The 21,839-nt window shown below is 31.3% G+C and overlaps 3 protein-coding genes, 1 long non-coding RNA gene and 1 other non-coding gene across 8 annotated transcripts in view; 3 read left to right on the top strand and 2 right to left on the bottom strand.

Annotated features, from left to right (window-relative positions):
- Positions 1-5,974, bottom strand: part of LOC116769246 (protein unc-80 homolog) — a 29,508-nt gene extending 23,534 nt beyond the window's left edge. The window contains exons 1-13 of the mRNA XM_061528038.1: positions 5,822-5,974; positions 5,455-5,608; positions 5,085-5,111; positions 4,212-4,357; positions 3,728-3,893; positions 3,346-3,562; positions 2,704-2,891; positions 2,308-2,465; positions 1,924-2,023; positions 1,745-1,848; positions 1,216-1,597; positions 1,004-1,143; positions 16-160 (exon numbers count right to left, since the gene is read on the bottom strand). Coding sequence (XP_061384022.1) covers positions 16-160; positions 1,004-1,143; positions 1,216-1,597; positions 1,745-1,848; positions 1,924-2,023; positions 2,308-2,465; positions 2,704-2,891; positions 3,346-3,562; positions 3,728-3,893; positions 4,212-4,357; positions 5,085-5,111; positions 5,455-5,608; positions 5,822-5,841 — 1,947 coding nt within the window. The 5' untranslated portion in view covers positions 5,842-5,974. The remainder of the gene's footprint in view (positions 1-15; positions 161-1,003; positions 1,144-1,215; positions 1,598-1,744; positions 1,849-1,923; positions 2,024-2,307; positions 2,466-2,703; positions 2,892-3,345; positions 3,563-3,727; positions 3,894-4,211; positions 4,358-5,084; positions 5,112-5,454; positions 5,609-5,821) is intronic.
- A 1,211-nt stretch (positions 5,975-7,185) lies between these two features.
- LOC116768937 (uncharacterized) lies at positions 7,186-10,095 on the top strand. Of its 2 annotated transcripts, none has more exons than XM_032659851.2 (9): positions 7,186-7,602; positions 7,673-7,780; positions 7,849-8,010; positions 8,110-8,174; positions 8,410-8,799; positions 8,880-8,955; positions 9,017-9,138; positions 9,454-9,603; positions 9,679-10,095. In XM_032659851.2, the coding sequence occupies exons 1-9, from the start codon at positions 7,590-7,592 to the stop codon at positions 9,895-9,897; spliced, it is 1,305 nt and encodes a 434-aa protein (XP_032515742.2). In that variant the 5' UTR covers positions 7,186-7,589; the 3' UTR covers positions 9,898-10,095. The 2 variants fall into 2 exon arrangements, with proteins under 2 accessions (XP_032515742.2, XP_032515744.1); XM_032659853.2 differs by having other exon boundaries at positions 7,587-7,602; positions 7,664-7,780.
- On the bottom strand, positions 9,418-10,246 carry LOC133320374 (uncharacterized). Its single transcript, XR_009753749.1, has 2 exons — positions 10,105-10,246; positions 9,418-9,872 (listed from the first exon to the last, which is right to left on the bottom strand). It is a non-coding gene; the product is annotated as an uncharacterized LOC133320374 (long non-coding RNA).
- Positions 10,247-10,260: 14 nt separating this feature from the next.
- On the top strand, positions 10,261-13,776 carry LOC116768938 (myosin light chain alkali). Of its 3 annotated transcripts, none has more exons than XM_032659856.2 (7): positions 10,261-10,374; positions 10,673-10,700; positions 11,565-11,722; positions 11,948-12,098; positions 12,421-12,507; positions 12,943-12,998; positions 13,497-13,776. In XM_032659856.2, the coding sequence occupies exons 1-6, from the start codon at positions 10,372-10,374 to the stop codon at positions 12,966-12,968; spliced, it is 453 nt and encodes a 150-aa protein (XP_032515747.1). In that variant the 5' UTR covers positions 10,261-10,371; the 3' UTR covers positions 12,969-12,998; positions 13,497-13,776. The 3 variants fall into 3 exon arrangements, with proteins under 3 accessions (XP_032515747.1, XP_032515746.1, XP_032515745.1); XM_032659855.2 differs by having other exon boundaries at positions 12,943-13,006; XM_032659854.2 differs by lacking the exon at positions 12,943-12,998.
- Positions 13,777-17,335: 3,559 nt separating this feature from the next.
- Trnae-uuc (transfer RNA glutamic acid (anticodon UUC)) lies at positions 17,336-17,407 on the top strand. Its single transcript has one exon. It is a non-coding gene; the product is annotated as a tRNA-Glu (tRNA).
- Positions 17,408-21,839: the final 4,432 nt, after the last annotated feature.

Raw genomic sequence — 21,839 nt, 5'->3', positions numbered from 1 at the left:
CACAGCAAGACATACTTGTCTGGTTTTAGAAAGGTAATCAGGAGATGGGGTTGGCGTGTGTTCAGTCACTGTTATGATTGGATTCTTCTTTTTCTGTATATTCGTTGGCTTTGAGCTTGAAGCACCTCTAGCTCGTTCAGTTTTAATCTCACCGATGTATCTAAAAATGTTAATTCTCTGTTTTGTTCTTGGTCACTGTGATAGCGAATTCGATCTACTGTGCGAACTCGAAAAATTCCACTAACTAATGGTTTACGCATGGGCTTTATGACACTTTGGATGTAACTCAATAATCTGATCATTTTACTTGACAGAAAAATAAGCCGAAATATATTAGGCGAGGATCTTGGGACATGCTTGTATAATGGCTGTGATTATGTACGCTATTCAGTATTCGTCTTTTGGACACCATACTTTATTTCAATTTATCAAAAAAATCTTTAAAATGAACGTACCTCATGTACTATATGAATTCTTTCTAATGATAAGCTAAGCTTTTACCTCATCGGTGCTATGTTAATTAGTAAACTTATTCGCTAAGCTTAAAATATAAAAAGCCGCTCAACTATGTCCGCTAATTGTCTGTGATGCCAAATAAAAAAGCTCTAGTCTTTCATAACAATAACTTACCCATTGGACGCTAGTTCGTCTATCAAACAGCTAGCCATGTGATCCGATATAATAGATTAAGCGCAAAAATCACGGGAGAAAGAGAAAAATACAATTTAAATAGAAAATCCAGAGAATAAAGTATCCTATGTAATGCATGCTGTGCCGTGAAATGTAGAAGGAGTATAAATCATAGATATGTGCGTTTATTTTAAAAGCAATGTTTTAAAAAGATAACATCTACAAAACATCCGAGAACCTAATAAAATTTATATTTCCTAAAACGATATTTTTTCATATAGTTACACTGTTATATATCCAACTAAGACTACAAATAAAATATAAGGAGAGGGAAAACGAATATATTTTTATTTGCAGGTATATATTAACTCACCTAAGACTTGGCATACTTTTCCCTTTAATTAGATTGCATGGTAGTAATTCTCCAGTAAATCTTGGTGTCAGAGGTGAAAAATTGCTGGCTAGAGCTGAATTAGGCCTATCGTCAGCGTTGTCCAAACTACGATGGTATTCCTTAAATAGTACTTATATTTAACAAAGGAGATTAATCATAATAAATAATTATAAGATAGAAAAAATAGCTACAGATATCATTCTTACTGCTGTATGAAAACTAAATTTATGGTCGTCTTGACCAATCTTTTCCAAGGCTTTCTCGGATTTGGACAGCAACTTTGTCTCAACAAAGGCTTTTAGGTCAGCCATTTTCATTTTGCGTTTCACTTTCTCGCTAGCTCTTCTAGTCATAAGACCGTCTTCCTCGATTTTAGGTAAGTTTACTAACGGTACTTCCGTCAAAACAGACATATCCTTGACTTCCGGTATTTCTATGAAATTTTTCAAGGAATCCCTTTCCTTTATTTCTGGGCTTTGATAAATCGATACCTCTATTTTGGGTATCGGTAAGGAGTTGCTTCTCTTCCTCGGCTGGACTTGTTTGGATATGTCATCACAAATATCACGTAAACTAAAAATTCAAAATTACCTCTATACCTCAGTATATATATATATATATATATATATATATATATATATATATATATATACATATTTGCTCCCGTATAGGGAGGTATGTATATATCTGTACAACAATATCATTTCAAATCTTACTAACCGATTATAGAGATAATGTAACGCCCAATACACTCCCTCTTCTTGCCATTGAGATGCAAACAGACAACGCAATGTTGCCACGTCCAAAAAAGTTGCTGAAGCCACCTGGACAATTAACATTCATAGTGTCAAGTTGAGGAAAATATGTATGTGAAAAATATATTTTAATAAAGAACTAACGTGTTGTATTTGTTTACTGCTTGTTGGTTTTCCAGAAGTGCTGGGGGTAGCTTTGTAATAGGGCTCAACGCTGTCCGTAAGGGAATCTTTATCTGATGAACTAAAAATTAAAAGGTGACTAATTCACATGTAAAATATTTCAATAATATTAACATATATAATTGGTGTAAAAAGACAAATGAAAATTCATCCTGCGATTCAAACCTGCGACCTCCAGTATGACGTGTTGTGGGGATCCTGTCCAAGACTTTGTGTCTTTACTTATGAATTAACAAAGCTATATATATATCGTTGAGTATAGTCATATCGTTGAGTAGTACATTTATAAGATCTTCGTACCAAATCCTAATATTAAAAAAACTCACGTTGTATATAATATGTTACCTCATTTTAGTTATCTGCGGTAAAGGTTTAATGCCAGGTAGTGTTGGTTTGCTGGTTTCGGGTTTTCGTTGGAATATGCTGGGATCAGCGGCGTACACTGTGTATGAGCCCTTATTGCTTCCACCGAAATTTTGTTCCGAGGGAAGACGATATATAAACTGGATCAGAAACACATCATAAAATAAAACATCGGTTCTTGGGAGTTCATTGGGATTTGTTTTAGGTAATTCTACGTTTAAAAATTTATAGGTATGTAAATTTTATTAGAATAGAGACTAAAAGTTAGAACTATTTTCTGAGTGAATCAGGTGAACTCAATATGCGCTATTTAAGACCTTTCTTTATTTTTCATAGCTTTATTTAGTCTGTGAAGAATTTATGTATATGGTACATTACCACATGTTCTTCTTCAGTACTCGAGCTTTCCTCAGGGATGGTTTCAGGGAAGATCGTATCCTTTGGAGAAGACAGCCACGGCTCATCCTCAGTGCTAGCCTGCTTGGGTGTTGGTTCTGCGTGTACTATGGAAATATGCTGATTCGGAGGGCTACCATTCACTATACTATCTTCCTTGGAAAACTTGCCTAAATATGAATATAAACTGTAAATGTTATATGTATGAAACAAAAGAAAATTAAATCTTATGTCAGAGCTGTAAATGAGCAAATATCAACAAACAATATGAATACTGTATTTTTTTTCTAGTTAGGATTTAAACGGACAATTCAGACTTCCGCGCTTGGATCAGAGACTAAATAAAGGGGTCCTCTAAAAAAAATGAGGTAACCAGTAGCGCCATAATTTATATTCTGTGTTACGTGACATCTTTCTAATTACAATTCTTATTGCCTTTACCCAAGGGAATTAGGTGAAATTTCTTTATAAATTAATAATTGGTTTTTTGGTGTACCACCTTTATTACGGTTAAGTTTCATTAAAAACATTAATTAGATTTATTGCAAAATGAGAACTAGCCTCCACACATACATCCATCTATATACCATTCTATATTATAAATAGTATTAACTTTGCACTTACGGCCCATAAAGACATCTCCATGTTGATTTCGTCTAAAAAACTGTCCACCAAATGGTATAGGCTTCGGTTTCACCAACATAGTGAAGCATGGTGCATCTGGATGTCGGAACTCCCACATAGCCTGCCACAACTTCAGACCATTTTCTAAACGGTAGTTATTTGTGAAGTCCGACTCTTTTAGGTGATGGGATAGAGGAGCGAATAGGAAGACAAACAGCTGTAATATTAATTATTTACATGTATTCCAATAGTACAACCAGTTTGTGAAATGAAATATTAAGGCAGTTCTTAATAAAAAATTATGATCACAGGAAAGTTTTTTATTCTTTCATATAGATATCTACAAATATTTTCAGTGGAAAAAATTTATATAATTACTCACTGTCATGGCTGGTATGGAAAATAAGTAATGGAAGGGGTCGGTATAAAATTTTTCTTTCTCATAATCACTATCGGCACACTCATCTGATGCATCAAGTAAGATCCAGTGCAAGGTGTACAGGAGTTTGGTCTCCACATTTCCTAGGGTTTGCATATTGTCTTTTACTCTGTAAAAATAATATTCTCTCAGTTATGCAATATTAAAACTTTATTACATCTATTGATTATATTTTTGCAATAATTCAACCAGATACACTTGATATTTAAAGTAAAGCTATACCAAATATACATCTACTGCAGTAAGAGACAGTTAATTCAATTTAATTAAAAAAAAAACATTAAAAGTAATAGTCGAAATTTTCTGAATTTAAAGATATTGCACATTTTAAACTTGTTTTATTTAAATCATCATTAGGCGGTAAACATTAGATATAGTTAATAACACTTAAAAAAATATAATTATAGTACTGGAATTTGTAATGAACCTGGTATGCAAAAGACCCGCCAGAGCATGCATCACATGTGGCAATGAAGCCTGTATCAACCTCCATCTCGGTATAGTTTCAATTGCTTCAGTGAGACTTGGACTTAGACCAAAACGAAGATTTTGTACTAACACTTTTTCAAATGACTGGAAGTAGAATCACATCATTAATTTTTTCTTACAGTTGATAAATAATTAAAAATATTAATATTGTCAATCTGTAATTTATATAATTATTTTATAACTAATAAATTTCGGAAGCCATTTGCATTCTTTTGAATAACTAGTTTTACTGAATATATTATTTAATATATATTTATTTGACATAACATAAAAAAAATATTAAATACATATTTCGATAATACAATCTCATCATACCTTACAAGCTTCTTTTAATTCCTTCAAAATGATGCATGAAAACGGTTAAATATTGTATTATTTCAGTCACTTATTCATGTTGACATAGTTTTTTTTTTTTATTTATTTCGAACTACCTGATTCTACTTTATTAATGATGTATTTTCATAATATCAATAAAAAATAAATGTTTGTATACAAATATATGTCAAATGTTAAGAATGAACTGTCAAAATTTAAATGTCACTGTCCATACTGAACATTCGATCACTCTCAAGAAGGAGGATAGCCAGAAATTAGGAGTTTAATTAACATCATTATTATAAAAATGATAGTTCATTACAAGAAAACAAACTAAAATATTATTTTTATTAATGGACAGGTTTACTTATAAATAAATAATGATTATAGTAGAAGTTTAAGTTATTACGTTATACAAAACCATAGAAAGCAATAGTGTTTCAATAACCCATGCAGCACTAAATACAATGCTCATCCACATTATCGAAAGACTTACGTGATGTCCTGGAGCTCGTTGACAGAACTGCGTGTTTACAACGAAACAAAAAATAAACATCAAATTGTAATGTTGTTACTATATTTTAAGGGAATATTTAAACTCAGCGTTATGTTTCGCAAAATTATAAATTGCTTATGCAGGAGGTTGCACATAAAACATATTTAAATAGATATAAACATTTATTTTATTGCAATATTTTAAGGTCTTTTTTAAAAATGCACAGGTTACTATAAAGCCACAATGTTATGTGTAAACAAAATTAATTGGCACAAGTACATATATTTTTGTATATGCAGGTATAGTCGGGGTTGTGAAATCTGTACACATTTCATTCTACGTCAATGACAATAGACAATAATGTACTAACCATGCATGTAGAATCGTGTACTTTTCCGAATCTCGGTCGCATGAAGGGTGTTGTTTGCCTCCATAGGAATATTTGCACAGCAATGGGTATATGATCATCAGTACTGGGATCCTCATCGTTATTATTTTTGGCATTCATGTCGTTAAGATTCAGGCTGAAATAATAATGTTCGATCTAGCTCTTAACCGTCATTGTTATAAGGAGAGGTGATTAATAGTAACATGAAGATAGCTAAAATATGCTATAAGAATTATGTATGACCCATAACTTAATTTTACAAAAAAGAAACCAAATGTCTGTTATTTGTTGAAGACAAGAAAGTAGTGAATGTCCATATACTCTGAAGCATTAAAAACAAATTACTCACCATGATCTAAACACGTCCATTTATTATTTTATATTCACGTTCATTTATTATTTATTATTATATATATAAAGATAACGCAGTAGGAACTATAAATGTTTACATTTCAGTTGTTGGAACGCTAAGGTAGACGGGGAAAAGTGATGTCGTCGAGGGTGGCTCGGCTGAGAGTGCCGCTTTGCGCACTCGCTGAGACCAGAATGTAGGGTTTACACTTCCTTAAATTATATTTTCTTGAAAATACTTACTTGTATTACTCAGTTAATCGTAAATTAGAAGTTCTGAAATATTACTTTTAAGCTACCGCAGAGATCGAGCATGGGGTTAGGCTAAAACTGTTATTTAGAGTCATTTAGATATTTTTCGTAAGATTTTTTTTTTTATAGTACATAATTTAATGACGTGACCATGAAATGGTAATGATAATTAATTTGTGAAAAAATTTCCCTGCCTATATAAAACTGCCTATAATAAACTGTAACATAATAAAGTAAGTAGTAGTAATTAAGATATTATAGGAATCCTGAAAGAATTAATGAGCAGTGTCAACCCTAAAAAGATTCCATTGATTTGTGCGCGAAGATAGTCGCGAAGCAGCCTCCCGTTGTCATAGAAACAACATGGCAGCTGATCTGGACCACCTGAACGTTCTTTTAATTATTTACTTTCTCTTTAAAATAACTATTATTAAATAAGTTCTCATGATTTCGTTATTACTAAACTATGTGAGTAATTTACGTGTCTAAAAATATATGGTATGAAAACGAAATTATAACTCATCCAGAACGTGTTGGTGCATTCTTTACTTTTAATATATTTTGCCAAAGTTAATTTTGTTAATTGGTTGTAACTAAACAGTCCCATATATAACAGTGTCATTCTCGCTTTATGTTCACAGAGTGACTGTCACTTAACAAATAGATTCTAATAGGGAGTGCCGGCACTTATTTTTGCTACTTTATAGTCTATAGATTATTGCTATTTCCGATAACTTCTATCCGTTATATACTGACATAATTTTAAATCAAGATGTCTATTTTCTTCTTCATTATAAATTATAATTTCTTAAATTTTTATGATCGCTGATTTAGTGAGCATATTATATTTTACGAGCTATTAAAAGTTAATTTCAATTCATTAAGCCCAAAGTCGTATTCATTATATCTAGTCTCAAGAACATCTTACTATTAATTTGAAATAATCATGTTCGTTCGAGTCGAGCGATTGATTAATTTGACTCAGTTAAATGATTGATAGTAAAAAAATTAAGTTTTAAGACATAAGAAGTCAGGAAAATACAGGTTTTATTTACATCTTATTACTACTAAAGATTTCTTTTGTATAATTTGTATTTTTTAAAATAATCTCGCACCAATCTCGCATAAATAACCTTCTTAAATTGTGAAGCGTTCTATAGGTTTCCACGGTGGTCGAGAAACTGGCTAAAATAGTTCGAGGCTGAAAAATACTATGGCTATTGGCTGGGCGGGACAGAAATAGCAGCACTGTTTTGAATGGATAACGCTTTTTTGCTAGTTATTATTACAGGCTATATTATAAAATCATTAGGAAGAAAAAAATACATAATATATTGAATTACACATTAATCTTAACGTAATACAAAGTTAACAATATTAAAACTAGAAGTCCTCATTATTACTGGCCGAAAGGACTTAAAACAGTTGTTCATACTTAACATATCTGTCATCGGAATTATTATACTCATTTTATTGTAGTGCATTTTCCATCGTTTACGTTAAAACTGTAAGGAATGACGAATTTAGGTACGTAACTGCGATAAATTTGTATTCGAATTGTTGAAATTATTGTATAAGTAATGTGAAGTAATTTAAGATGACCACGATTCGTGTGACCCTCGTGATGCAGCGTTGCTAGCTGTTCATTTGGTGAGCCAGGTGCTGGACGAGGCCTATGTTATAGCAAACGCAGCGAAAGAATCCGGTTAGTAGTTTCTAGAATGCAATAGAAGTGGAAGTAAGAATTACATGATAATTTTCATCTTTATTTAGGTGAACCATGGAATTATATATCAAGCTTAAGAAAACTCAGGATTTCACGTCTAGATGAGACTTATGAGGACGACATGACCTTCACAGTATCAAAGGATGATTATAAATATGTTGAAGGGAATAATATTGAGAATGAAGTTGTTACGTCAACGCCACAGAAAGGTGTCATTATAATATCACTTAACACATGTACAATACACCAACAATATAGGTATTTTAGTTAATGTACATACGTGTTTCTAATTTATTTGCATTTCTCAGGAAACTTCGCCAAAGACCAGAATGATGCTAGCTTTATAGGTCAAGGAGATGAAAATTTTGAAGTGGTTAGCTAAGTATATTTGTATTCTACTTATACCACTAAAAACTTCGATAATTTTGCTATTGTAATTAAAACAATGAGGTTTTAATTTTTAATCACTTAAACCATTCATTAAGAACTAATATAAATAATTATAAATTTATATTAGACCAAAAATTTAAATACATTTTTAAATTACAACTGCGCCCCTTATATTGTGTATTATGTATATTTGGTCTTCTGTGTGTTTAACATTTCAGAGAAACTACAGATTACGAAACTCTACATCAATGTTTATAAATAACTTATTCAACATGAGTGATGTCCAGCCCTTTGTTTGCGACGAGCCTGGCTGTAGATACGATATCGAAATACAAAACGATATTGAATCAAACGAAGCACAAAACGAAGATATAGTTAAAATTATTGATTCCTACCTCAATAATGTGATTGATGCTGTATTTGTAAGAGACGAAGCCAAAACGTCAAATACCAGTTCTTCACGAGAAGATTCTAGAAGCAATTCGGATCTAGCTGACGCGTTTGGCTCTGATATTGCCCAGGATGTAGGATTTTATATGGATGAAGTTACGAGTAATGTTACGGAAGGAAAGAATAATGTTGATAAAGAAACAGTTGAAAAACATGAAGTAAATGTTTATTACTAATTATACTTATTGTAAATATTTTCGACAAATTGTGAAATATTTCCTAAATTGCAACTTAACAGGTTGAACAAGTGAGTCAATCAGAACAAAAGAATAAAGACATTGCTGCATATGAAAACGCTTTCTTAACTTTAAACCGTAAGTAGAAAATACTAATGATTATAAAATATATCATAACAATAGTTAATTTTTTCTACAGGTGACTATGATGTCTCTGATGATGATGATGAACCTGTCTTACGGGATCCCAAGACGATGATGATGCAGGAAATTGAATTATTAACCGCTGTCACTTCAACTGATAATGTTTCTTCTAAGCAGGTCTATATCAAACCTTAATTATGTATAAAAATTTTCTTAAAATAATATATTTGCTATATTTACTTTTTTGTACTCTGACTAATAACCATATATAGTGGGTCTATGATATCATTGCTACATGAAAACGATACTTCTAGAATTCATAGAAATTGATAAATTTTATTATCTATTAGGTAATCGAATCTAAGTATGCGTTTCATAAGTGAATAATGAGCTTTCATAAAAAAAAAAAAAAAACATATTTTGTTACTAAAGTAATAATAAATGAGAGCTAAAATATTTCGATCATTATTGTATTCTAAAAATAATGTTCAGGATCAAAAAACGTTGGCAGCAACATCCGGAGTTTCTACACAAGTTTCGCGGAAGAGTAATCTCGTGAGGAGGTGTCGCGTGCAGGGTGCAAAGTTACTGTCGTGTCTTAGGGGTTTGTGGTGGAAACGAAGGCTTCTTGGAAGAAGGAAGGTACTATAACAATGATGTTATCCGATCATTATTGAAATAAATGAACTGAGAATGTGCATAGATTTTTTTTTCCAGGAATGTCGTGGGCCGGGGTCTATTCGTGGCTTCTGTCCCTTGTCACCGGATGCTCGGCGTCGAGCCGCAAGTCTTCTAGACCAAAGGAACCTCCGTACTCCTTCGCCTTCTAGATCAGTTTTTTGGAAATTCAACACCGTCAACGAAGCCCTAGTTCATTCGTCCCGTTGGAAAGATTTCGGCCTCAAGATGAGCTTAAACGAAAATGATGAATTTTAATATCGACCACCAGCGTTAAAAATTTATAACATTTTAATTTTTAATATTTTAAAGATATATATATTTAATTTATTTGAAATAAGACTTTGATTATTTTTCGATTGTCACACCGTTGACTACATGGTGGCTGAACAAATAGCATTGTATATGTTACAGTGATCGGATCGAAATAGTAAATTGTATATGTATATTCGTCATCGAACTTACGGGTGCATGATACTCGGGCTTGAGATGCTGAGTGACTGTTGTCATCTCGCTCTCTCCTCACTAACACGCGGTGTCTGTGGATGTAGCCGGCACGGTTGAAGTCCGCTGAAAATAGAACATTCGCGGATTCCTGGGCTAAATCTCAAATATCCATAGGAGCGCCATCTGAGTCAGTTAAAACAGTCCGGTGAAAAGTTTTCGAGCCCCACTTCTTGTCTGAACGTCTGCCAGTGAAGACCGGGAGGGAACCGACTAACACCACACAAAATGGTGAGTTTAATGTAATGCCAGTGATGTGAAAAGGGATACAGTGATACAAGTGATGAGAAGCAATGTGGTAGATTCCGCTGACCGGAGGAATATCGTTTTGGCACAGAATACGTGTTGTGCTCTAAATGGTGTGCCATTCTTGAATGTTGAATCATGTACAACTTTTAATCTTTATAAATTGAGCATATCGAGTGTTATGTAGTAACACCACACAAATGAGAAATTAATAAAATAATATAATATAACATTATATATATGATATAATGAAAGTAACGAAATATTTTTCTATAATTTTCAGAGCGACCTCAGCAAGAACGAAATTGAAAGTGAGTATTTTTTTAATCATTAATAAAGTTAAGGTACATTCGTATTTTAAATCCCTAAAACTTGCTCGATGGAAAATTTTCATAAAATGGAACTAATATCTTATAAGAGTATTATGAGAGATTTATTAGTACGATAAAAACAGCTATATTATACTTTATGACGTAAAACATTTGTATTCTAAGTATAGAACGTTTGTCATAAAAGGCTCGTGTTGTGTATTGCCGGTGGTAACAGTACTGCGACTATGCGCGAGCGCAGCGTTCCAAATATAACTCGTCGAGTCACGTGATACACGTAGCCGCCCGCCCAAACAGAGAAACGACGCTCAAATTTCATTAAAGTCTTTGCGACCATATTTAAGTATATTAGGAAATAAAACTGATATTTTTTATTTTATTTATAAAAATTTATACTATGAAGCTTTTGATATGACCGTCAATCCATTTTTTATCTGCCAAATCTACTAATGTAAAGTAGTAACAGATAATTGTTAGGCATTTTAATTATTTTTATGGAGGGGTTAACGTTTTTAGAATTGGGATATTCAAATTAAGTTATAAATAGAACGGTGATTCATTTTTCTACTTTGAATAAATCTAAACGTGTAGGTGTTAAGAATTCGCCCACGGAGTCTCGCGACACCTGAAACGTGTTGAAGTGGAAGGAAGTTTTATCATTACTCCATAATCGATATTAATATTTATTGTCAAGGTTATATAATTTAGATACTATTGAGCATGATATATAGTAGTTAAACATAAACATTTTAATACAATGTCAAAGGAATGGTTCTAGTCTTAGCCATAGCAGCCTTATTATATAAGCTTTTGGATATTGTCTAAAATAATCAATATATTGTGTAGGGGCATCCTTCGCCTTCTCCATCTACGACTTCGATGGTAGCGGCAAGATCGATGCCTTCAACGTTGGTGACATCCTGAGGGCACTCAACTCAAACCCCACACTCGCCACCATCGAGAAACTCGGCGGCACCAAGAAGAAGGGCGAGAAACAGCTCTCAGTAATCATCACATTTATATTTTACAACAATTCTATGATATAAAGGATTATCATTTTTTTCACTTCAACAACTCTTAATAAAATACATATAACATGAATATCTACATATAGCCTAATTATTACTTACAAAGGTATACACATTACGTATTTAGTAATCGTCTTTGTTTGCTATTAGCGATATGCATAGCTTAACTAACTTTATAATAAAACATGTATTTTGTTACAGCTTGAAGAGTTCCTTCCCATCTACAGCCAATGCAAGAAAGACAAAGACCAGGGATGCTACGAGGACTTCCTTGAATGTCTGAAGCTGTACGACAAGAATGAGAACGGTCTCATGCTTGGCGCTGAATTGACACACACTCTATTGGCATTAGGTAATTGATGAAGCAACAAAATACGATAAGAAATTAATAACAGCGATATAAACTATTTAGTTCATTGTTAAATAACTTATATATGAATTCATAAAGTTAATTTGCAAGAAACTATTATTTGTAGCAAATTAATGTTAAAACTATAAACGATTTATTTGATTTTTTATTCTAAAAATAATTGAATAGTTATATAGACTGTGGTAAATGCGGAAATGTTTTTTATTATCTATGGTTTCGTTTAAGCCGCCGACTATTAACTAGGACATTTGGTACATTTATTATTTATTTAAGATGTTACTAATTAATAATATTGCGAATCCAGGCGAGAAACTTGACGACAATGAAGTCGCAGAGGTTACAAAGGACTGCATGGACCCTGAAGACGATGATGGCATGATCCCATACGCATGTAAGTAGTTTGAAATACGAGTATTATAGTGACCAAGAATTTTGTGAAGGGTTTCAATGGAAGTATCAAAGAATATTGCGTTGTTATTACACTATGCATTTTACATTAGTTCCTTCCCTATACTCACTCAGAATAACGTAGTGAAAATAGAACTTTGTCTTTAGCACATCAAACAGTAGATGCATTATGCACTAATTTAATAATTTAAATCAGTCCCGTAATGTTTTCAACCTAGTTCCTATTTTGAATGATCTGTTTTGAGTCAAGTGAATTTTACATTTTTATATACTTCATATATGCCTGTATTTTCCCAAAAAAAGTACTTCACAGTAGTCCTCCACCCCACAAGCATTGTTAAGACAATTGCGAATTATATTAATATATCCCGTATTTAGTTGCTGCATGTACTACGATTGACCTTTTATACATTTTCAGCATTCCTGAAGAAGGTGATGGCGTAGATGGCAGCACTTGTCCTCATATCTTTAGTTGTAAGATCGTAAGTGATTCCTAATGGCAAAGTTTAGCTTCATGTCGCTTCCTGTCTTCACTCGCAGCTTTTTCTACAACAATCTGTTTCTTTGTGCCAACGTCAACGTCAAATACTTTTGCAGCCTTTTTATAATAATCTGTGCTTTATTGTGTCAACGTCAGCAATTTTTTTTAACGTCAGTCAAATGCTTAATGTCTACAGTTTTGTTCTATGTTAAGATATAAACAGTTACGTTATAACAATTAAATAATCACGATTTTCATTCATAATTAATAATAAATCTACAGTTCTACAAATAAATTATTTATAGAACTGTAAAAATTAAATTTAAAGATTATGTATTCAATGTAACTGTTTAATTCTGATTGTGTTCAATTTTTCTATAATTTTATTCCATAATATTCTGGAAGTCTAAGGTTCAAATCCTGGTAGACATATTTGGTGATATACAAATAATGAAATAACACAACTAATTAATTTAATTTATATTTTGCAGCTTTTCTCAAAAAAATGGTGGCGGGTTGGCAGGGCGATAAACCAGCGGCCGCTAAGGCGGAAGCCGCGCCCGCGCCTTAGACAATCAACAACTTTGTTAACATCTTGCATACAATTCTTTTTATATACCAGACTTTCATTCTGTACAATGTAATAATAACTCTGAATTAAAGAGAGAACTGTGACACGTTGTACGTGTTTTACAAAATTTATTATTATTATTTATAAGTTTATAATGACAACACAACAGTAAATTATTTTATAATAAAGCATTAAAATCATATTGTGTTATGATGGTCGACTTGGGTTATGTTGATTATTTGAATTTATATTACTTTGAGACGTTTTTAGGAACACCTTTTTATCTTGAACCCTAAATAAGCAAAGATCTTAGTCTCTCAATCTTAGACATACATTATCGTGAGTTTACCAATTATGATACAGGCGTTTTATTTGAAATTCCTAAGAACACGTATTCGATATGCCTTCAATTATTAATATCTCAAGTTATTATAGAGTAGAATGTAAATTAGATTCACGTTTGTGACATAAGTTTAAAATGCCGATATAATTGAAGATTACGTAATACTGGACCAAGGTTTTCTTACTGAAATGTGAATCACACAACACAATTAACACATATTGAAAAACCTACATTTTGAAATGAATATATTTTTATTATATACGTTAAAAGGTTAGATTTTTTTATTTAGAGTGAGGTGATATTCAAAATTATTACTTATAGTTTTTTTGAATTTCGAATAATATGTTCAAGATGGTTTCGTTTATATATGTGACGTCATTTCCTGACGTCTTAATGAAGCCTCAAAGAGTCTCTATTACAATGTAATTAGATGGATGACCCTTATAAATAATTAGTTTGTTCACTTAGCAGGGATGATTTGTTTTTATATAAAATACCGTCGGATATCATCTTACTTATTTCAACACTTAGAAATAGTTTTGTCATATAAATATCAGTATCATGAAGTTTACAAGGACTCTTCGTCACAATTACTATCAAATCATGGACACTTATTACTTATACCAAAGTAAGCCGACTATTAGATAAGATAACATTGAAAGCAAAATCCGTATGCTTAACACAACTTGGTTTGTCACTACATACGAAGCGTTTTCTTGTTTCACGTTGATAACCTATAATCATAATATCTGTTAAGATTCTTGAACGAAAAACTCTTAACGGTACATGTGTAGTACATAAGACTATGGAAACGTGGGAGAAAGATATTGGTATGTCATTTGATTAGCAATAATCAAGTCAATAACTTTTAATATTGTAACAAAATATATTTATAAATTTTTTATCTCCGGGGTATCAAGATAAAATCTAAAACGATGATCATTGGAGTGTGTTATTTAGTAGTAAACCGTTGTAAATAAAATGCATAAAACCAAAACCACCCTTCTGAGTTCCCCGAAACAGTGGTTGCTTTTAAGAGAAGGAAAATGGCGCGGAAAGTAATTTGGCGGCATCAATAGACTGATCGGGAATGTTCGGATGCGGTCGGAAAGTTGTTCGGAGTGATGCTGTGTAAAAGTGTGACCAGTTGTATAAAATTACCTCCTACTTAAGAGATTTTGGTAAAAAATAAAATAAAATCAGATATAAATTAAAATACGAAAACATTTACTTATGGTACAGGACACTTCTTTTTATAGCAGAGCAGCGGCGAACACACAATGTCAGTCTGATGTTAAGCGGTTACCGGCACTACAAAGCGTATCACACGTGCTTTCCTAACCTTTGGAATAACTGTCTACTTCTCTTCCACATATTAAGTGATTTCAAGTAGTAATTAAATTAAAGCATTTAACACTTATTGTATAAAACATGTCGAAAAGAATTCTAACAAACATAAGTTTAAAGGAAATACATAAATATTATAAATAAAATATTTAGACAACAATAATAAAAATGATTTTGCATGGAAATTAAAAATATATATACTGGCAACACTTTGACGCTTTCCGGCTCCAGGCCAGTTCTATAGCTGTGAAATCATTTGACGGCGCAGTATTCAAATTTCATCGGCGAGCGAGTCTCGTATACGTGTTAAGTGAGTGATTACAGTGATAACGATTACAAGTCAACTGAAATATAATAAAGTGAGTATTTTGCATGTAGACAATTCGTAAGATATAAGAACTTCTCATAAAATGACGCTTTGTAATGGGAACAAAGGACTTGGCAAAAACATAGATGAGCCAAAAATCAAAATAGACTATTTACAAATAAGTTATTGTTATTATAACACATATATTTTTGTTTTCCTTCGTACGTATCATACTTATCATAATAAAAGATAAAAATAGTTAGATATTATATCGCAAGTTGTGAAAAATAACGTATGAATATGGTGAATACCTATAAGAATTTGTTCTCACTTTACAGTTTATCTGTGGTTATCAAAAATGGCAGATGTAAGCAATCAGCAGGAGGAAAAGAAACACGAAGACAAACACAACACAGGTAACAAACGTTCTGTATTTATTTCACTGAAACCTGAAAAGCCGGTTTCATATCAAAATGTGTTCATGAGGGTAGAGCTGACATAAAGAATTTTCTCATATTACTCGTATTATAACAAAGTTGTGTTATTTTTTAAATTACATTTACATATAACACAGGTTATATACATTTTCTATAAATAATAAACAACATAAAAACGATATTTGTTTAACAACGTATACCTACAGAATACATATAATTTTTCTTTTATGTCTAAGTTAAATACATAAAACCTAAAATTTCTCTTCTCGAAACCTTTTCACTGTTATAGAATAAAAGTTTCTATTTTAATATAATTTTAAACCGAACATTCGAATGCTTTAACTACAATTATCTAACTACCAGTTTCGTGTCCCATTTGGCTATGATAAAAACAAAAATATATTTTAATGTCATTTACATAAAGTCATGTTATATAAAGTAATAATTCAACTAATGTTTTCATTATCTAAGGAATAATAAAGAATCTAGAAAAATAATTTTTATGGTTGTACAGAATTTAAAGATCATTGCTTTATAATTTCGTTGATTCTCTTACCCTAAAAAGGATCACTTGAATTTCTAATATATTTCTATATAAAGTATTCTTATCATATGAATTACTAATAGAAAAAATATTCTTCACTTATTATAACAAAGAAATAATTAGTACATACAATAGGTATACTTAATATGTAGTGTATTGAATTAATTTATAGCCGATTAACTATCGTCTTATAATGTTTTTTCATCGATTATAATAATAGCAGGATGTTTGTAGTAATATTAAGTGTTAGCTAGCTTTATACATAAATATATATCATTTGTAACCCTAATTGCAAGGGGAAACGCAAAAAAAAGCATAGTTTTTGACAACCCTATGGCACAGAATATACGTACATTTTTTACCTATATTTCACCCTTTCTGTTTCCCGCTGAGCCGCTCTTATAACTGAAGTGTCCCTCGAACGTGACGGAATATAGGTCCGTTATTCTAAACGAAGGAGGCATTGTAAGGAAAACTTAGTTTATTACACAATATGAGTTGCGTTGCGAATTTTCATCGTATGGATCGTGAGAGAGAATTCTTAATGAAGCAATGACTATTACGATGTCGACGTTTAGTCTTTATATGGAAACATACACTTGTGTACGGCTTTTTAAAAGTACACATAAAAATCTAGAACGGCACTTTTTTGATTGCTTCATAATAAAACATCGAAATTTAAATTCTAGAATTTACCATACATTATTATAGCATTCTAATTTGTGTGTTGACAAAAAGTAAAATATATTATATGTTTATACATTTTGGCAATTCTGTCACATCCCGTATGGTCTAGTGGCTAGGATACCTGGCTTTCACCCAGGAGGCTCGGGTTCGATTCCCGGTACGGGAAAGTACTTTTTGACTTATTTATTTATTTTTATTTATTGTGTCAATACTATGGTACTGTTAAATAGCTTCTCATAGATAACTATAGCATTTTTTCCTTTATACATATGTAATAAAATTGTTAATTGACTAGTTTGCCAATAATATTTATTTGCTTCTTCTAACTTTGTTATTATCCAATTTAAAGTATATATAAAAAAATACAGAGCCATTATTATATCTTTACTTTTCTAACGAAGTTCAGATTGTTTGCTGAATCTGCGTTATAACAAATTTAAACCCAGGATTTACTAAAATTATTTTTCTTCTTATCTTTATAAACCACAGCTTAATATTAAATCTTGATATATTCTACATCTATTAAATACTATAGAAAATATATACATGTCATTTCACAAGCGTCGATATATGTAAGTAGGTTTTCGTTAACGCTAATGTAGGTACTACTAATAGATTTCTTGTAGGTGGTACCTACTTCTAAGAATATACTAGCTAGTTTTATATTTGTAGCTACGATTCACATTTTATAAAAAAAAAAAAACAAACAGTATTAGTACATTTGAAATATACATTTCATTCATAATTTTATAAAAACCTATTGTATATTAGCTTAAAGTAGAAATAAGAATTATATTCTTAAGACGTTAAGCTGAAATCACTACTGGTACTGTTATTTACTACTATAATATACTTATAAAGAACAAAACATTAACTTTAAAACGTATGATAACAGTTTTATCAGATAAAACGAGCCACTGATAAGATTTAAACTCAGTTATTTATTATATTTATAGACATTAAATATTTTATCATTGCACGCTGCTATTTCTACACGCCTAGACTCTAGAGCAATCTTTATCTCCTACTAATCTGTTTGCAAGAGATTAAATAATTTTGGGTATCTCCTCTGTTTCATAACCATATTATATATATATATATATTGGATTTTAGTATTAAACAAAGCTTTCTTCGTTTTAAAATGTAAAGATAAATGACTCTCCATCATCAATATTTATATATTACCTCATCGATTAGCGATTAGCGATTAAGTCACTCACATCGAGTTTCACTTTGACGGATGTTTGTATCTTTAAGTTAATTTAAATCATTATCGAAGGACGCATCAGTTGTATATTTTTATAAACGAGTAACTTACTTTTAAACCGCTGGTAAGTTGGAATGTAATTTCGTACTAAGTACAGAGGAATAACTCAATAGACATAAAATTCAATTATCTATCATGTTAATTTTCTCAACCGCAAAGCTTTTCTAGTAAATGATGAGTGAAGTCTGGTGGCTAAGCTATAGTATGAAGCTCGTGCCTGATACTAACTGTGCCGGGATCTCATGCAACCTTAATTACTGACTCATAATTACCTCCTTTAATTTCACCGCAAAATCTTTGACAAACTATTACTTCCAAAGTTTCTGTCCTTGCATAGTTTTCTTTACAATTCTATCGCGTGATATAAATTAGAATATTTTTTAATTATCATTTTTTTATATCTTTCATTCATATTTAATTGCACTTCATATAAAAAATCTTTTTCATCCCCTTCTTTGATGATCGTTAATACAAATCTTTTGTTACGTAACAAGCGAATGACTGTCAGAAATCTATTAGAATAAGGTTATAGAATTTTGATAGCTTATGTTTGTTGATGAAAAGATTAGTCATTAATAGAATATTTAATAAACATAAGAATAATTAGAAAAATTCCAATAAGTAAAAAAAGAGTGATTTACCGCCTAAGCACTAAAAGTAATTCCCTTCACATCACACCGTTATATACATGTTTATTTTTGACGCCATATGTCTGTCTCCTTTGACGTCATATCTCTATATGTCTGCCTCAGCACCCCTTGCTTCTCACGGGCTACCATTGTTACAAAACAATAAAATAACATGCGACCACACTTTATTTAAACGTGTGACATTTGTAAGAAAAAAGTAATGTCTTCACATTGTTTGTAAATAAATATCAAGAACTGTATATTTACGGCACATTTGTGTATATAGTTAAAAATTGTCTAGAACTTTAGTTAGTTTTGATACTACAAAGTATACAACATATCGATTAATCATACACAAATTTCCTTTCCAAGTATTAAGAAATAAATTTTAAATGTTAGAGATTATATATATGTACAAACACACACACAGACATATATATATGTGTTTGTGTGTGTGTTTATATATAAATATACACTGTTACGATGGTAATAATATGGTGGGCTTGTAAGTGTGGACATGTTACGTAGGAATGCTCATTGTCATCTTAATGCTATAAACACAATTAAAGTGACTTGTTCTCGTTAAGTGATAACTGTGTCTTTGCCCTCTATCCTTCACCGTCTCTTTTGTTCTGTATCGTGATTACGAAGCAAATTCAACTATTGTTTATAATGTAATACATTACATTAAGATTTATTTATCATAACTGATGAATATTTTGCTTTTTATAAGTAAATAATGTAGTTTAATATTTTTTAATCCTCTTAGTTCATTGACATTTAAGACTAACAAGTTTTCCAAGTCTGATAACTTAATAAACATCGCCTGACAGTTATTATATGCATATAATGATACAACTTTTTCAAATATAATTTACAAAAACAACAAGATATAGACTATTAAGAAATAAAAATATATATTTTAATACTGAATGAAGCACACTGGGCTATATATATATAATTAACTCACAACAAAACAACACATTAGTTAAAATTAACAATGCACTATTATATCAAGCGTTATCGAAATAAATAATTAATATGTATGTAATACCTACTCTTATATATAAACCAGGAAAACCTTTTGATCATTGTAACTATTCCCATGCATCTAATGCATTTCCGTTCAGCTAAGTGATTATTTTTATTTTGGTCGTAAAAAAGTGGCCATTTATAGAAAACTCTTACCGAACCTCATTTAAACGGCACGATTAAATAAATTGCTCGTGAAAGATATATATCTTTATCTTTCTTATTTTTATCTTTTTTTTTATATTTAGATAATACTGTTCTAACAAAGAATATTTGGAGGGTGTGCGTCTGTGGGTGCGACTTGAAATCTTCTAACTCACAATGCCTTGATTAATGAACTGTGTTATGAACAATACGTCTCGTAATATCGCCGAAAATCATAAATACATTCGGATATGTTACTATCTGACCTTGAAAGATTATACCCAGATAATGTTTTATATATTTCACTATCTGTTTTATATTCATTTTATAATGTTCAATTAAGAATACGCTGGAATAGGTAATCCCAGAAGCTCATTCTCTATTCATTTTATAAATTTTATTTGTATTTAATTAAATAATTTGATGAAATTTGCCTTATATTGAAAACTATCGTAATATATATCTTGGTTTCCATAATCAACACCCTACCATACCACGGAATTTCTTAGCATTCATTCAATTGAGTACGTTCCAATTTTCAGTACGATAAATGCCAATGTATGTATTTCCCGTTCTTTTGTCTAATCTAGTGACAGTACCAACTGAACGTTTAACATTAAGAGTAATTCACAACATCTCAGTGATTGGTAAATTACCGGACGGGAGCGTGTGTGCGCCCCACCTACGACGCGACGTGCTCTTAAACTGTAACTATTTTAATAGGTCATTGGATAATAAATTTACTTTAAGTACGGCAATACCACTGCGAGTCAATATCAGTATTTTTATAAAATTTATATGACGGTTTAAATTTATTCCATTTAATATATTTTTAATTATTTTTAATCTGTGTTAAGGTAGTAGATTACTTCCATACACGCTACTCTATTTGTACATGGCAACACGTAACACATTTCTACCATATTCAGCCCAAACGTGTTGTCATTTAATTTATCCAGTTCCCAGTCTTTCTGTTTTTTATTCGTTTTAAATTACATGAAACCAAAACCTGCTCTATTTGGAATTATATTACTTTTCGTTTGTTTTTTTTCCATAAATAACATCGTGTTACAAATACGAAACGACTACTAAACTAGTAAAAAGACAAAATTGGATTTAAATTGAGACAATTTATCGCCTTTGCATTGAATTGCCACAATTATACCGTACCAGCGATTAGTACAATTTGGTATTGTTGCGTGCTTCTTCACAATTTGGAGACGCGACTGGTGACTTATTAGGAACTTCTCTGTAATTATTCTTTATAAGTATATAGGTACATATTGAGCAAGGATAATAAGACTTTATGAACGACTTTTTTAGCAAATTGTAATATTGTAAAACATTAAATAAATCTTATATACCTACCCGTAGTTTTATAACGGCCGTGATATTTTGAGCACAGGAGACATACCTACATTTATAACAACTCATCTAAATAAAGATGCTCCGACACAAGCGTCATTTGACCTAGCACTTAGAGGGGATTGCATCAGCTGTGTAACGTTTAGTACATGTTTTAAATT

This window comes from Danaus plexippus, chromosome 5, assembly GCF_018135715.1.
Source record: "Danaus plexippus chromosome 5, MEX_DaPlex, whole genome shotgun sequence".
Classification (NCBI taxonomy): Eukaryota; Metazoa; Arthropoda; class Insecta; order Lepidoptera; family Nymphalidae; genus Danaus; species Danaus plexippus.
This window is presented reverse-complemented; position numbering and strand designations above follow the sequence as displayed.

Bases quoted from the DNA above. Each gene is read 5' to 3' on its own strand.
- LOC116768937 (XM_032659851.2), top strand. The intron at 8,956-9,016 runs GTAAGTAGAAAA...TTTTTTCTACAG, and splicing joins CGCTTTCTTAACTTTAAACC to GTGACTATGATGTCTCTGAT. The intron at 9,139-9,453 runs GTCTATATCAAA...AATAATGTTCAG, and splicing joins ATAATGTTTCTTCTAAGCAG to GATCAAAAAACGTTGGCAGC.
- LOC116768938 (XM_032659854.2), top strand. The intron at 10,701-11,564 runs GTGAGTATTTTT...TATATTGTGTAG, and splicing joins CAGCAAGAACGAAATTGAAA to GGGCATCCTTCGCCTTCTCC. The intron at 12,099-12,420 runs GTAATTGATGAA...TTGCGAATCCAG, and splicing joins ACACACTCTATTGGCATTAG to GCGAGAAACTTGACGACAAT.